The sequence below is a fragment of the Cucurbita pepo genome, chromosome LG07 (assembly GCF_002806865.2).
Source record: "Cucurbita pepo subsp. pepo cultivar mu-cu-16 chromosome LG07, ASM280686v2, whole genome shotgun sequence".
In the NCBI taxonomy this organism is placed as follows: domain Eukaryota; kingdom Viridiplantae; phylum Streptophyta; class Magnoliopsida; order Cucurbitales; family Cucurbitaceae; genus Cucurbita; species Cucurbita pepo.
The window spans coordinates 8,751,387-8,766,652 of record NC_036644.1 but is presented as its reverse complement, the minus strand read 5'-3'; the positions used below and the strand labels follow the sequence as shown (position 1 = coordinate 8,766,652).

At 39.0% G+C, this 15,266-nt stretch overlaps 2 protein-coding genes and 1 pseudogene across 4 annotated transcripts; 1 reads left to right on the top strand and 2 right to left on the bottom strand.

Moving 5' to 3' along the window:
* Positions 1-1,703: 1,703 nt before the first annotated feature.
* LOC111799277 (26S proteasome regulatory subunit S10B homolog B) lies at positions 1,704-4,699 on the top strand. 2 transcript variants are annotated; one of them, XM_023682756.1, is made up of 10 exons: positions 1,707-1,904; positions 2,403-2,522; positions 2,620-2,756; positions 2,849-3,010; positions 3,096-3,182; positions 3,281-3,367; positions 3,457-3,594; positions 3,791-3,982; positions 4,065-4,163; positions 4,293-4,699. In XM_023682756.1, the coding sequence occupies exons 1-10, from the start codon at positions 1,805-1,807 to the stop codon at positions 4,365-4,367; spliced, it is 1,197 nt and encodes a 398-aa protein (XP_023538524.1). In that variant the 5' UTR covers positions 1,707-1,804; the 3' UTR covers positions 4,368-4,699. The 2 variants fall into 2 exon arrangements, with proteins under 2 accessions (XP_023538523.1, XP_023538524.1); XM_023682755.1 differs by having other exon boundaries at positions 1,704-1,904; positions 4,065-4,699.
* A 1,246-nt stretch (positions 4,700-5,945) lies between these two features.
* LOC111799311 (26S proteasome regulatory subunit S10B homolog B) lies at positions 5,946-8,924 on the bottom strand. Of its 2 annotated transcripts, XM_023682824.1 has the most exons (10): positions 8,755-8,924; positions 8,137-8,256; positions 7,903-8,039; positions 7,649-7,810; positions 7,477-7,563; positions 7,292-7,378; positions 7,065-7,202; positions 6,677-6,868; positions 6,496-6,594; positions 5,946-6,366 (listed from the first exon to the last, which is right to left on the bottom strand). In XM_023682824.1, the coding sequence occupies exons 1-10, from the start codon at positions 8,852-8,854 to the stop codon at positions 6,292-6,294; spliced, it is 1,197 nt and encodes a 398-aa protein (XP_023538592.1). In that variant the 5' UTR covers positions 8,855-8,924; the 3' UTR covers positions 5,946-6,291. The 2 variants fall into 2 exon arrangements, with proteins under 2 accessions (XP_023538592.1, XP_023538591.1); XM_023682823.1 differs by having other exon boundaries at positions 5,946-6,594.
* Positions 8,925-10,694: 1,770 nt separating this feature from the next.
* On the bottom strand, positions 10,695-15,216 carry LOC111798868 (annotated as a pseudogene).
* Positions 15,217-15,266: the final 50 nt, after the last annotated feature.

Sequence of the window (15,266 nt, the reverse complement as noted above, 5' to 3'; positions counted from 1 at the left end):
GATCTGCAACCTTCATAGCATGGAATGACATTAATAATGTTTCTTCTTCTCTTCTCTCCACAAAATTGGATTGATCTCTTTTCTCCTTTTGGAGCCTGGTATAGCATTCATTTTTGTAATGTCCAAGGCGTCCACATCTGTAGCATTCCACCTTAGACTTGTCAAAGTGTCTCTTGCTTTTGTTGTCATAATCGTTTCTAACTAGATCTGCTGACCTGCCAACATCTCCACTTCTTTCTCGACTGCCTCTCCCACAACCTCTGCCTCTTCTTTGCCCTCTACCTCTAGGGCTTGAAGTTTCACCTGGTGTGGATATCTTTAAGGCTGTCATCTCCTTTATTGCACTTGTACGATTGAGTCTCTGTTCATGTACTAACAGTGAGCTTTGGAGTTCATCTATTTGCATCTCTTCGACATTGTTTGCTTCTTCGATAGAACATACAATGTAATCGAACTTTGGAGTTAGTGATCGCAAAATCTTTTCTATGACCGCAACATTCGTGATTGAATCACCATGCATCCTCATTTTACTTGCAAGACTTAACCTTGCCAATATAATCATTCACCGTTTCTCCCTTTTGCATTGGGAGAATTTCAAAGTCTCTTCTAACTGCTTGAAGTTGAGCACACTTTACTCTCGTTGAGCCTTGATACTTCCTCCTCATAGAATCCCAAATTTTCTTGGATGTCTTCTTCTGAAGCATTGTTTCCAAGATAGTCCTATCAATGGACTGAAAATAAATAGTTTTTGACTTTCAGGTCCTTCAACTTCGATGCTGCCAACAGTTGCTGTAGACCAGCTGAGAGTACCTCGCCTTCATTTGGCTCTTCATAACCCATCTCCACCATATCAAAAAACTCCTTTGATCTGAGAAAATTTTCCATCAACATCGCCCAATGATCATAGTAACCATCGAACCTCGGGATGGCGGGCTGAACGTAGCTCTCAACTTGTTTTTCTGCTGTCATTCTTGTTGCTGCAAGATTGCTCTGACACCAGTTGTTGGTGACAACAAAAATTGAACTGAAATTGAGAGGAGGAGTGATTTGAATGATTGGAAAGGGAGGTCATTTTATAGGACGGGATTTCATTGCTTCCCGGAGTTGGTTGGGATTTCTGTGATGAAATTGCTTTCACCTCCTCCGTAGTAATAAATCACTACTTTTTCTATCTTTAGAAATGTATCTACTAGTGTCCCTTCAACATTCCCGGCTTTAAAACGCGTCTGCTAGCCGAAGGTTTCCACACCCTTATAAATGGTGGTTTGTTCTCCTCCCCCAACTAATGTGGGACATCACAATCCACCCCCTTCGGGCCCAGCGTTCTCGCTTGCACTTTTTCCTTCCTCAATTGTGATGTCCTACATTGGTTGGGAGGAGAACAAACCACTATTTATAAGGGTGTGGAAACTTTCTCTGGCAGATGCGTTTTAAAGCCTTGAGGGGAAGCCTGAAAGGGAAAGCCCAAAAAAGACCATATCTGTGGGTCTGTGTTGTTACAATATATATATATATATAAAAGATAAATAATTAGTAGTAAAAAAATATTTAATATTTTTTGAAACTTTTTATAAAATTTATTATTGAAAATTTGAAAATTTATGATTAAAGCATGAAATTAATAATAATAATAATAAATAAATAAATAAATAATATATAAGGTGGCGCATATCATAGGCCATTTCGACTTCCGAGAACGTGGGATATAAATATGGGGAAAGAAGCAAAGCAGAGTGAGAATTTACTAATTTAGGGCTTCTTGCTCTTCAAGCTTTACTCAGAAAACTCGATTCCGACTGCAATAATGGCGGATGGAGAAGAAGCCGCACGGCGTCATTCCGCTCTCAATGACTACCGCAAGAAGCTCCTTCAGCACAAAGAACTCGACGCTAGAGTCCGATCTCGTATATCCCTCCCTTTACAATCTATGCTCCTCTTCTTTACTTTTCTCAATTCTGCTACTAGACGACTCGATGCTTCTTTGCTCATTTCAGTAATTGTTGTAGTCTTTCAATCTTCTGCAATGGTTTCGTTCCGTAGAATTTGAATTTTGGGCTGTTAATTCATCCCCCCACCCCCAATTTATGAATTTTGGTATTCGAAAGCCCTAGTATTTCCAAAACGCCTTGCATAGAGTTCTGGGGGAAGTGTGAGAAGATACACATGTTAAAGGAAAGAAAATTTAGAAATGATCTGTTATGAAAATACAATCACTGTGAAAATTAGAAAACGTTATGCTGGTTTCATGCTTAGCTAGGAAGTTCTGGGGAATGGGTTGTGTTCTTGACGGTTAGTTTATCAATTCCCTTTGATACATTTCTACAGTGCTTTCCTAAAGCGGTAGCGGAAGCTGAGATTATTTTACGGAAGGCCGTAAGATTATGTTTAATTTGTGTTTCCAGTGAGGGAGAATTTGCGAGGTGCAAAGAAAGAATTTAACAAGACGGAAGATGACTTGAAGTCTCTGCAAAGCGTTGGGCAGATTATTGGAGAAGTTCTCAGGCCACTCGACAATGAACGCTGTAATTCTTCTTTGTTATTACCTGTGCATTTGTTTTGAGATCAAATTCTCTCAACTTGGTTGATATTGTTGGATTATGGCTGCCTTTTCTATTTCAGTGATTGTCAAAGCAAGCAGTGGACCAAGATATGTGGTTGGATGCCGTAGTAAGGTGGATAAGGAAAAATTGACTTCTGGTACTAGAGTGGTACTTGATATGACAACACTCACCATTATGAGGGCTCTTCCACGAGAAGTAAGTTAGATTTTTCAAGGGAAAATAGAAGTTATATACTATCCTCAAATGTATGATTGCCCTAAATGTTTTGATGTGATTGTATCTGCTAGGTAGATCCAGTTGTGTATAATATGCTGCATGAAGATCCGGGTAATGTTAGCTATTCTGCTGTGGGCGGTTTGTCCGATCAGATTAGAGAATTGAGGGAGTCTATTGAGCTACCTCTCATGAATCCTGAGCTTTTCCTTAGGGTTGGCATCAAACCTCCTAAGGTACTATCTCTCTATCGCTTTGATGTAATTACCAAATTGCGGTTTTTTTGTTTACTCACGTTATTTGTTCACTTTTCACTTAAAGGGTGTGCTTCTCTATGGTCCTCCTGGTACTGGCAAGACATTGTTGGCCAGAGCAATTGCGAGTAACATAGATGCCAACTTCTTAAAGGTAGAATTTTCTCCATGTGCAGAAAGGACTTTAATATTTCCCTCTTTCCCAGCTAAATTTTAGCATCTAGCTTCTCTCTTCTCTTCGTTGAAGTATAGGTTGTATCAAGTGCCATAATTGATAAGTACATTGGAGAAAGCGCAAGGTTAATACGGGAGATGTTTGGATATGCACGTGATCACCAGGTATGTTTTTATGTGGTATGAACATCTCTTTGTATGAACTATTAAGAAAGCTGTTTCTTAGCTCATGCACCATCCCTTTTTGTGCTTAGCCCTGCATAATTTTTATGGATGAGATTGATGCCATTGGTGGGCGGAGATTCAGTGAGGGAACAAGTGCAGATCGTGAAATTCAGCGTACATTGATGGAATTACTTAATCAGCTTGATGGATTTGATCAGCTTGGCAAGGTATGTCCGGATTTTTTGTTTACTGTGTGATGATGTGATGTCATATAACTAGCTGAAATGGAAAGTATAGGGCCTTAGATCTTGTTGTCGACTGTGCTAAGACTTGATTGTTTGTCTTAGATCTTATTTGGAATTTCTTACAAACATTTTGTTTTCCGAGAGAAATATATTAAACTTGAAACTGGTAAAACTGTAGGTCAAAATGATAATGGCCACAAACCGGCCAGATGTTCTTGACCCTGCACTTCTTCGACCGGGGCGATTGGACCGCAAAATAGAGATTCCTCTGCCAAATGAGCAGTCCAGAACGGAGATTCTTAAGATTCATGCAGCTGGAATTGCCAAGCATGGCGAGATTGATTATGAAGCTGTTGTGAAGCTAGCAGAGGTAATCCTGCTAGTTCTTCTTTATTAATTTCTTTCGAGTTGTTTCCACAATCTATGGATGTTTGAAACTCTCATTTGTCCAGGGCTTTAACGGAGCCGATTTGCGAAATGTGTGCACTGAAGCTGGAATGTCAGCTATCCGTGCCGAACGTGACTATGTCATCCACGAAGATTTCATGAAGGTAATCTTATTTTGTTTTCTCCAGCACTGTATAGCATACTCTTCCTCTGTTGAAATGAGATTAAATGGAATCCTACAGAGAGAATGCTCTTTCTTCCCGTATTCACTTTTATCATCTTTTGATGTTCAGGCAGTACGAAAATTAAACGAAGCGAAGAAACTCGAGTCCAGTGCGCACTACAGCGCTGATTTTGGAAAGGAGTGAAGTCGTGTAATTTACGCTTTAGCAACCGAAAACATTTTCAAGCACAACACATTCCTGACTGGCGAGACGATGCGGTCCTTGGATGGAGGGAAAACTGATCTTTTCCTGGTATCACTGGTTATCTTTCTTTCAACTATAGGAACTGATCAAAAGATGGAAGATAATGAATATTTCGTGAAAATATTGCTATTCTTGATCTGTGTTTTTTCCCCCCTTCTAAGCTTATTAGAGATGACTGTCCACTATGATTGTCATTTAAAGCATGATGCCTGTGGCTCAGTTGCTGTATACGGTTTGATTGGAAAGTTCATTTATGAAGTTTTTATTTGTAATATTGCTGCTTGATATTGCAGGAAATTTTCTTTTCGGTAGGTGGGTAGGAAATGTTCGAGTGAGTAGTAGAGCGTGTGAATTGGGAGTATAACCAATGATTACTTAACAGCTCAAATCCACTGTTAGCCGATATTATTTTCTTTGGACTTTCTCTTTCGGACTTTCACTAAGGTTTTTATAACGTGTTTGCTAGGGAGAGCCCTTTCGGGACCCAGCGTCCTCGACACTCGTTCCCTTCTCCAATCAATGTAGGACTCTCCAATCCACCCCCTTTTTGAGGCCTAGTCCTTGTTGAAAGAGGATAATATCGGTTAGCGGTGAACTTGAGCTATTACAAATTACGTGTAAGAGCTTATGATTTTGGATCTTTTTTTATTGAAAAAGTGGGTTAAATTTATCAAATTTTAACTTTAATGTAAATGCATTATATTTAAGGCTTATAGTTTTAGATCTTTTGAATTTTAGGATTTGAAAGATCTTTGGTCAATGGTACCCCTTCAAAAAAAAAAAAAACTAAAATAACCATTTTTTTTTTTTTTAATTTAAGAAAAACGAGTCAAATCCATCAATTTCTTACATTGCTATTGAGTTTTTTCACCGTGATGTTTTATCTTGGAGTGTCATCTAAATCTAAAATCCAAAATTAACCCCTTAAGCCTCAAATATAATCTTAACACATAATCAATTGGTTATACTCTTAATTCACGCTCCCTTGTTAGGAATCAAGAATCTTCACAATGGTATGATATTGTCCACTTTGAGCATAAGCTTTCATGGCTTTACTTTGGACTTTCCCAAAAGGTCTCATTCCAATGGAGATAGTATTCCTCCATTCTAAGCCCATAAGGCCTCATTCCAATGGAGATAGTATTCCTCCATTATGAGCCCATGATCTTCCACTAAATTAACCAATATGGGACTCACTTCCAATAATCCTCAACAATCCTCCTCTCGAACAACGTACACCATAGGCCTCCCGAACACTCCCTCTCACTTTTTTTTTTTTTTTCCCTTCCTTTTCTCCATGCTATATACAACCTTCCAAGTTTTAAAGACCAAACGTAAAGGATTTTATGAGCTCAAATCTAATCTGGAGGAAAGAATAAAAAATCCACAAACCTTTCAGAAAGAGTGAGTTATACTCCTTTAAGAAAACACACATCCAAATCTAGTTAAGTTAAGAGTACAATCGAATTAATTTTCACCTACCCACCTACCCAAAACAAAATTTCCTGCAATATCAAGTTCATCAAATCCAGGTTGTATATTGAGAGCAGCAATATTACAAATAAAAACAGTTCATAAACTAACCTTACCAATCAACTGTAGGCAGTAAACTGAGCCACACAGGCATCATGGTTTGGTAAATGACAATCACAGTGGACATTCATCTCTCAGCTTGGAAGAAAAAAGAAAAGATCAAGAACAGCCATACTGTTTTGAAAGATTCATTAGCTTCCATCTTTTGATCAGATACAAGCACGTTCCTATAGTTGAAAGATGAGCGCCAGTGATACCAGAAAAATATCAGTTTTCCCGCCGGGAAGGAATGTGCTGTGCTTGAAAATGTTTTCGGTTCAATTACATGACTTCACTCCTTCCCAAAATCAGCGCTGTAGTGTGCACTGGACTCGAGTTTCTTTGCTTCGTTCAATTTTCGTACTGCCTGAACATCAAAAGATGATAAAAGTGAATACGGGAAGAAAGAGCATTCTCTCTGTAGGATTCCATTTAATCTCATTTCAACAGAGGAAGAGTATGCTATACAGTGCTGGAGAAAACAAAATAAGATTACCTTCATGAAATCTTCGTGGATGACATAGTCACGTTCGGCACGGATAGCTGACATTCCAGCTTCAGTGCACACATTTCGCAAATCAGCTCCGTTAAAGCCCTGGACAAATGAGAGTTTCAAACATCCATAGATTGTGGAAACAACTCGAAAGAAATTAATAAAGAAGAACTAGCAGGATTACCTCTGCTAGCTTCACAACAGCTTCATAATCAATCTCGCCATGCTTGGCAATTCCAGCTGCATGAATCTTAAGAATCTCCGTTCTGGACTGCTCATTTGGCAGAGGAATCTCTATTTTGCGGTCCAATCGCCCCGGTCGAAGAAGTGCAGGGTCAAGAACATCTGGCCGGTTTGTGGCCATTATCATTTTGACCTACAGTTTTACCAGTTTCAAGTTTAATATATTTCTCTCGGAAAACAAAATGTTTGTAAGAAATTCCAAATAAGATCTAAGACAAACAATCAAGTCTTAGCACAGTCGACAACAAGATCTAAGGCCCTATACTTTCCATTTCAGCTAGTTATATGACATCACATCATCACACAGTAAACAAAAAATCCGGACATACCTTGCCAAGCTGATCAAATCCATCAAGCTGATTAAGTAATTCCATCAATGTACGCTGAATTTCACGATCTGCACTTGTTCCCTCACTGAATCTCCGCCCACCAATGGCATCAATCTCATCCATAAAAATTATGCAGGGCTAAGCACAAAAAGGGATGGTGCATGAGCTAAGAAACAGCTTTCTTAATAGTTCATACAAAGAGATGTTCATACCACATAAAAACATACCTGGTGATCACGTGCATATCCAAACATCTCCCGTATTAACCTTGCGCTTTCTCCAATGTACTTATCAATTATGGCACTTGATACAACCTATACTTCAACGAAGAGAAGAGAGAAGCTAGATGCTAAAATTTAGCTGGGAAAGAGGGAAATATTAAAGTCCTTTCTGCACATGGAGAAAATTCTACCTTTAAGAAGTTGGCATCTATGTTACTCGCAATTGCTCTGGCCAACAATGTCTTGCCAGTACCAGGAGGACCATAGAGAAGCACACCCTTTAAGTGAAAAGTGAACAAATAACGTGAGTAAACAAAAAAACCGCAATTTGGTAATTACATCAAAGCGATAGAGAGATAGTACCTTAGGAGGTTTGATGCCAACCCTAAGGAAAAGCTCGGGATTCATGAGAGGTAGCTCAATAGACTCCCTCAATTCTCTAATCTGATCGGACAAACCGCCCACAGCAGAATAGCTAACATTACCCGGATCTTCATGCAGCATATTATACACAACTGGATCTACCTAGCAGATACAATCACATCAAAACATTTAGGGCAATCATACATTTGAGGATAGTATATAACTTTTATTTTCCCTTGAAAAATCTAACTTACTTCTCGTGGAAGAGCCCTCATAATGGTGAGTGTTGTCATATCAAGTACCACTCTAGTACCAGAAGTCAATTTTTCCTTATCCACCTTACTACGGCATCCAACCACATATCTTGGTCCACTGCTTGCTTTGACAATCACTGAAATAGAAAAGGCAGCCATAATCCAACAATATCAACCAAGTTGAGAGAATTTGATCTCAAAACAAATGCACAGGTAATAACAAAGAAGAATTACAGCGTTCATTGTCGAGTGGCCTGAGAACTTCTCCAATAATCTGCCCAACGCTTTGCAGAGACTTCAAGTCATCTTCCGTCTTGTTAAATTCTTTCTTTGCACCTCGCAAATTCTCCCTCACTGGAAACACAAATTAAACATAATCTTACGGCCTTCCGTAAAATAATCTCAGCTTCCGCTACCGCTTTAGGAAAGCACTGTAGAAATGTATCAAAGGGAATTGATAAACTAACCGTCAAGAACACAACCCATTCCCCAGAACTTCCTAGCTAAGCATGAAACCAGCATAACGTTTTCTAATTTTCACAGTGATTGTATTTTCATAACAGATCATTTCTAAATTTTCTTTCCTTTAACATGTGTATCTTCTCACACTTCCCCCAGAACTCTATGCAAGGCGTTTTGGAAATACTAGGGCTTTCGAATACCAAAATTCATAAATTGGGGGTGGGGGGATGAATTAACAGCCCAAAATTCAAATTCTTCGGATCGGCACCATTGCAGAAGATTCAAAGACTAAAATAATTACTCAAATCAGCAAAGAAGCATCGAGTCGTCTAGTAGCAGGATTGAGAAAAGTAAAGAAGAGGAGCATAGATTGTAAAGGGAGGGATATACGAGATCGGACTCTAGCGTCGAGTTCTTTGTGCTGAAGGAGCTTCTTGCGGTAGTCATTGAGAGCGGAATGACGCCGTGCGGCTTCTTCTCCATCCGCCATTATTGCAGTCGGAATCGAGTTTTCTGAGTAAAGCTTGAAGAGCAAGAAGCCCTATGTTTCCAAAATTTAAAAATGTCTTGTCTGCCACTATTTATTTATTTATTTATTTATTTATTTATTTATTATTATTATTATTATTATTAGTATTTTTATATTACTATTTTTTTAAAATTTCTACTATAATTATTTATTCAAATAATTGAGTTTATTTGTTTCATGCACAATATAAAAAAAGTAGTTATTATATTTTCTTTCTATGTATTATTCTCATTTTATTATGCACGTCACATAAAGAGGGACTCGTAATGAGATGAAACTCTCACGTACGGTTTTGGAATAGAGATTCTTTGAACGGGGTAACGAACTGCTTTAACGGATATCGACTCAATTTGAAGGAAATTATGTGGAAGTTCTACAAAACTATTATGAAGCTATGAAATAATAACGAAAGTCAAATATCTCGAGCATTTCCGAATAACATAAGGTAATCTTGAAAGGCAAGAGGAGCTATAGGTAGCTGCACGAAACCATTCTAGAATACTTGCCGAGACTAGAACCAAACAAGAATCCTATCATATCAACTAATAGGCCACGAGCAGAAACGAGAGCTAAAAATGGGAGTGACGAACTACTGTAATGGAACTGACTTAATTTGAAGGAAATTATGTAGAAGCTCTACAGAATTACGGTAAAGCTATGGAAAAACAACGGAAGTCAGATATCTTAAGCATTTCCTAATAACACAAGGCAAGAGGAGCTACAGGTAGCTACATGAAACCACGTCGTTCTTTCTAGAATACTAGCCGAGACTAGAACCAAACAAGAACCTTATCATATCAGCTAATAGGCCATGAGCAGAAACGAGAGCCCAAAAATGGGAGTAACGAACTACTGTAACAGATACCGACTCAATCGGAAAGAATACCATAGAGCCTTCTCTAAGGCCCATGTAGCCATTGAACAACCTTCTCTTAAACAAGACTCAACTCCTTTCTTTGGAACTCTCGAACAAAGTACACTCTTTGTTCAGCACTTGAGAGTCACGTTTGACTACACCTTCGAGGCTCACAACCTCTTTGTTCGATATTTAAGGATTCTATTTACGTGGCTAAGTTAAGGGCATGACTCTGTTACCATGTTAAGTACCACAGATACTGTCCACTTTGAGTATAAGCTCTCGTGGCTTTACTTTTGGTTTCTCCAAAATGCATCGTACCAATGGAGATGTATTCCTTACTTATAAACTCATGATCATCCCCTTAATTAGCCAACGTGGGACTCCGTCTCAACAATCCTCCCCTCGAACAAAATGCACCATAAAGCCTCACCTGAGGTCTATATAGCCCTTGATCCTCCCCTTAATTAGCCAATGTGGGACTCCCTCCCAACAATCCTCAACAATCCTCTCCTCGAACAAAGTACACCATAGAGCCTCCCTTGAGGCTATGTAGTCCTCAAACTGTCTCCCCTTAATCGAGGCTTGACTCTTTTCTTGGGAGCCCTCAAACAAAATACACTTTTTGTTCAACACTTGAGAGTCACTTTTGACTACACTTTCGAGGCTCACAACCTCTTTGTTCAACATTTGAGGACTCTATTTACATGGCTAAGTTAAGAGCATAACTCTGATACCATGTTAAGTACCACAAATCTCCCCAATGGTATGATACTGTCTACTTTGAGCTTATAAAATGTCTCGTACCAATGGAGATGTATTCCTTGCTTATAAACTCATGATCATCTCCTTAATTAGCCAATGTGGGACTCCCTCCCAACAATCCTCGACAGTTTCTCTGCCTATACCCGACTCCGTAGACATCTCTAATTACAACCGATAAGATTATATGAAGATCGGTAGAGAGGAATGAGGAAGACGTACCTTCTTGTCAACCCTCCCATTAGCCGCCAGCATCATGACTATAACATAGTCTCCAGTAATAGCAGCAACATGCAAAGGCGTGTTGCCATCCTTGTCCTGTTGGTTCACCAGGTTTCGAAAGCTGCCCAACTCCATCATCTTTCAGACAGCGTAGGCCTGGCGGTTGGCGACAGCCACATGGAGAGCTGTTCTGTCATTTAAGTCTGCTACCTCGCAGCTATCAGGACAGAGCTTGGCGAAGAGTTTGAGGACGGCAGTGCGGCCTTCTTTGGCTGCTAAGTGCAATGGCGAGACGCCATATTTGTCTGTCTTGTAAGCCATGCATGGTTTATGCTTTAGAATTAGTTCAACCAGTTCCTCCGAGCCGTGAGCTATAAAGACTAAAGTCACAAGTATGCACTCGAAAAAATACAAACAACTCAATTAACCTGTTCAGTTATGGGATTTGATTCAAATAAAAAAAAATCAATTGGGTTAAACTCTGATGTCCACCTTGGTTGAGGAGGAGAACAAACCATCATTTATAAGAGTGTGGAAACCTTCCCCTAGCATACCCGTTTTAAAGTCTTGAGGGGAGCCCAAGAGGGAAAGCCCAAAGAGGACAATATCTGCTAGCGGTGGATCTGGGCCGTTACAAATGGTATCAGAGCCAGACACCGGACGATATGCCAGCCTTCTCGCTGTTCCCCGAAGGGTGGTAGACACGAGGCGGTGTGCCAATAAGAACGCAGACCCCAAAGGAGGTGGATTTGGGGCTGTTCCCCGAAGGGTGGTAGACACGTGGCGGTGTGCCAGTAAGGACGCTGGCCCCAAAAGGGATGGATTTGGGGGCGGTCCCACATCGATTGGAGGAAGGAAAGAGTGCCAACGAGGACGCTGGCCCGAAGGGGGGGTGGATTGTGATGTCCCAACGGAGAACAAACCACCATTTATAAGGGTGTGGAAACCTTTCCCTAGCAAATGCATTTTAAAGCCTTGAGGGGAAGCCCGGAAGCTCAAAGAGGACAATATTTCCCCCGGAAGGGGAAGCTCAAAGAGGACAATATCTAGCGGTGGATCTGAGCGGTTACATAAACCGAACCAATCAATATACTACTTACGATGCAAGTGTATTCACATATAAAAAAAATGTTTCAATCCGACCTAATCCAACCTACAAACACCGATAACTAAAACAAAATGGAAACCGAAAAATGGATAGAATGGTTTTACCTTCTTGAATGGACGTAAGTTTACATGTGGTCTTCCTTTCCCAATAAGGTAGCCCCATAATTTCTGGAAGGAAATGGTTGACGTACAAGATTGGAAGAGCCAAATAAACTCAAAATGGAGTCTCAATCAGATTTTGGGTGTAGCCTGTCCAAACGATGATTAGACTAATAAGCGATGATTATTTTGTCACATGACACGAAAAAGTAAGTCAATTGAATGAAAAAAAATGGTGAACGAGATAAAATTCTAACTCAAGCAAGTCAAGGAACCCTGAAATCCGCTCCTTAGTTAGCTAATTAAGAGGAAAATTACAGGTCTATAAGGAATACTAGCACTATATGGATTAGAGACGTCGGTGAAGACATGGAGTCTTCCCCGTCTCCATCCCTATCAAATTTCTCATTTATTCTTGCCCGTTTCAATATATATATGTGTGTGTGTTGAAAATATATCTATATATAAGCGGGGCGGGGACGAGGACGAGGACCGGGAATATAATTATTGCCCGGGTAAAAATATTATCCACTCCCTCCCCTATTCTCTGTCTAGACCGGAATCCCCTCTTGGTTCGGGGCAGAGATAACAGGTAAAAAATATTTTCCACTCCCTCTCCTATTCCATGTCTAAATCAGAATTCTCTCTTGGTTCCGAGTGGGTTCCGAGGTAATAATCAAATAAAATTTAAATTAATTATATCATGAAACTTACTTTTGAGTGTGCAAATGATGATGGCGTGTAGCACATTGGCGCCATCTCTTCCGCCGTACAAGCAATTCGATTCAACTTTCAGAATCTCCCGCGCAATCTCCAAATAATCCTCCTTCACCGCCACAAACAGCGGCGATTCCCCGACTCCGTTGGCGTACGCCACCAGTTCCGGACATTCCTTCACCAGAAAGCTTCGCAATCTCGCCATGGCCATTCCTCACGGCGTCGTGAAGCGCCGTATCCTCCTCCAAATTCACCATCCGGATCAATCATCCGCTTCCAGATCCTCACCGCCATCGCTCGCCTTCGCGGATTCGACTAAATACTCCGCTGCTTGGAAACTCCCGAGCCTCGCGGCCAGATGCAGCGCCGTATCGCGTTTCGAGTTCGTTGCGTACAGAATCGAAGGGCGCAGCCGCGTGATTCCTTCGGCGATTATCTTCTGGTTGAAGGCGGCGGCGACATGGAGCGCGGTGTTGTTCTGGACCGTGGTTTGGTCGAGGAGAGAAGGATTGACGGTGATGAGAGAGAGGAATTTGGAGAGCTGTTGATTTTTGGGAATCCATGGCGAATGTCTCTGCAACTTCGAAGTGGAGATGGAGCCTTATAACTTTTTTAAATCATTATCTAATTTTCGCTCCAAACATTCCAAAAGTGAGATCGGGAGAAGTTCGGGATGAAATCACAGTGGATTTACAACAATGCGGCACCTTGTCTTACGCGGTCGTTTCGAATTTTCGACCTATTTCGACACTTGCGAGGTAATTTCTTAAATGATTTCTTGTCGAATATTAATACACAAATAGTCTAATCATGGGTTTATAAGTGAGGAATACTAACTCCATTGGCATTGGCGTGAGGCCTTTTTGGGGAAACCCAAAGCAAAGCCATGGGAGCTTATGCTCAAAGTGGACAATATCATACCATTGTTCGTGGCTCAATCATAAGAACTCTAAGTTAAGTGTGTTTTGCTTGGAGCAATCCTAAGTTAATGATCTCCTCAAAATTTTAACAAATCATGCTGAGAGTCTGTGTTGGTTTTTGGGAATAGTCTTCACAGTTAGTAACCCGACCATGTCGCACGAGAATGTCGAGGTCATTACGTGTGTCGTAAGTCATCACACTAAATTTCTCGCTTTTTGACTTTTGATTTGACTTTTCTTCTCTTACTTTTTTTTTCCTCAAATGTATTGTCATTTTTAATAATTAGATGATTTTAAGTTTACTCTCGAGCATAAAACGCTCACTACCATTTGAAATACTTTTTTTTTCATCGACATAGCTCAACTAGTTAAAATTTAAAGTTGTTATTGAACTAAAATGGTAGAATATATATTTTACTATAATAAAATAGTTTTTTTTTTTTTTTTTTCNAGTTTACTCTCGAGCATAAAACGCTCACTACCATTTGAAATACTTTTTTTTTCATCGACATAGCTCAACTAGTTAAAATTTAAAGTTGTTATTGAACTAAAATGGTAGAATATATATTTTACTATAATAAAATATTTTTTTTTTTTTTTTTTGCTATTCTACTCGTTCAAAGGGAAAAGAATGAAAATCTTCATATGTGAAAAGACAAAAATGCCCCTCACATTACAATTTCCAACTTTGGTATGATCAAAACAAGAATATGCCCTCAAAGGAATTTTGTTTTCTTATTGCCTTAAAAGAAGGTGGGTCAAGGTGGCAAATATTTCTTTTATTTTGTCCGAATGAACTAATAATTCACGTAAATACTAGCTTTATTCGTTATTGTCAAGATAATGGTCTACTTCAGTTAGTGAGTGAAATTAAATGTGAACAGTTAGTGAGTGAAATTAAATGGGAAGTTGTTCGTTATTGTCAAGATAATGGTCTACTTCGGTTAGTGAGTAAAATTAAATGTGAAGTTGTGTTCGGAATGGAGAATTATTTAATATGAAGTTATAAAGTTTGTATTTGTTTTTTTTTTTTTTTAAGTCAAACTTTTGTGAAATTTGAATGAATTTTGTTGTTTATTATCATACAATATATATATATATATATATATATATATATATATCAAAATTTTGATTTTATAATAATGTCTATGGAAATATCTTTAAATTTCAATATTATGGATAATTCTATAAAAATTATAAAATAAAAAAAAAAAGAATATTTAGATTAATAAATAAATATTTTACATTTTTAAATTTATGTTAAAACATTTAGGAAAAAAAAAAAGAAAATTTTTTTCGAGTTCATCGATAAATATACAAACTTAAACAACGACTACTATTAAGTTAGTCGAATAGAATTATTAGGTCAAACAAAGAGCTAATGTGCCTTACGTAGCCCTCAAAGAGTCCGTTTATTTTGCTTATTCATGTGGAGCAATGAAAAAGGGATCAACATGAGGTGTTATAAAGGGCAAACAGACATTTGGTCCCATTTAAAGTTTCCTATTTGGACATGCACAAGTCAAGAATACAAGAAGAATGAAACTCGTAAAGTATCGACTTCTTATCGTAAAGTAGAAATGAAACTCGTTCTTATAGTATACCTTACCCAATAACATTCGAGTATCGACTTCTTCCATGAATTGAACCCATTCCAACTTATTTCTCCAAAGCTCTTACGACTACTAAG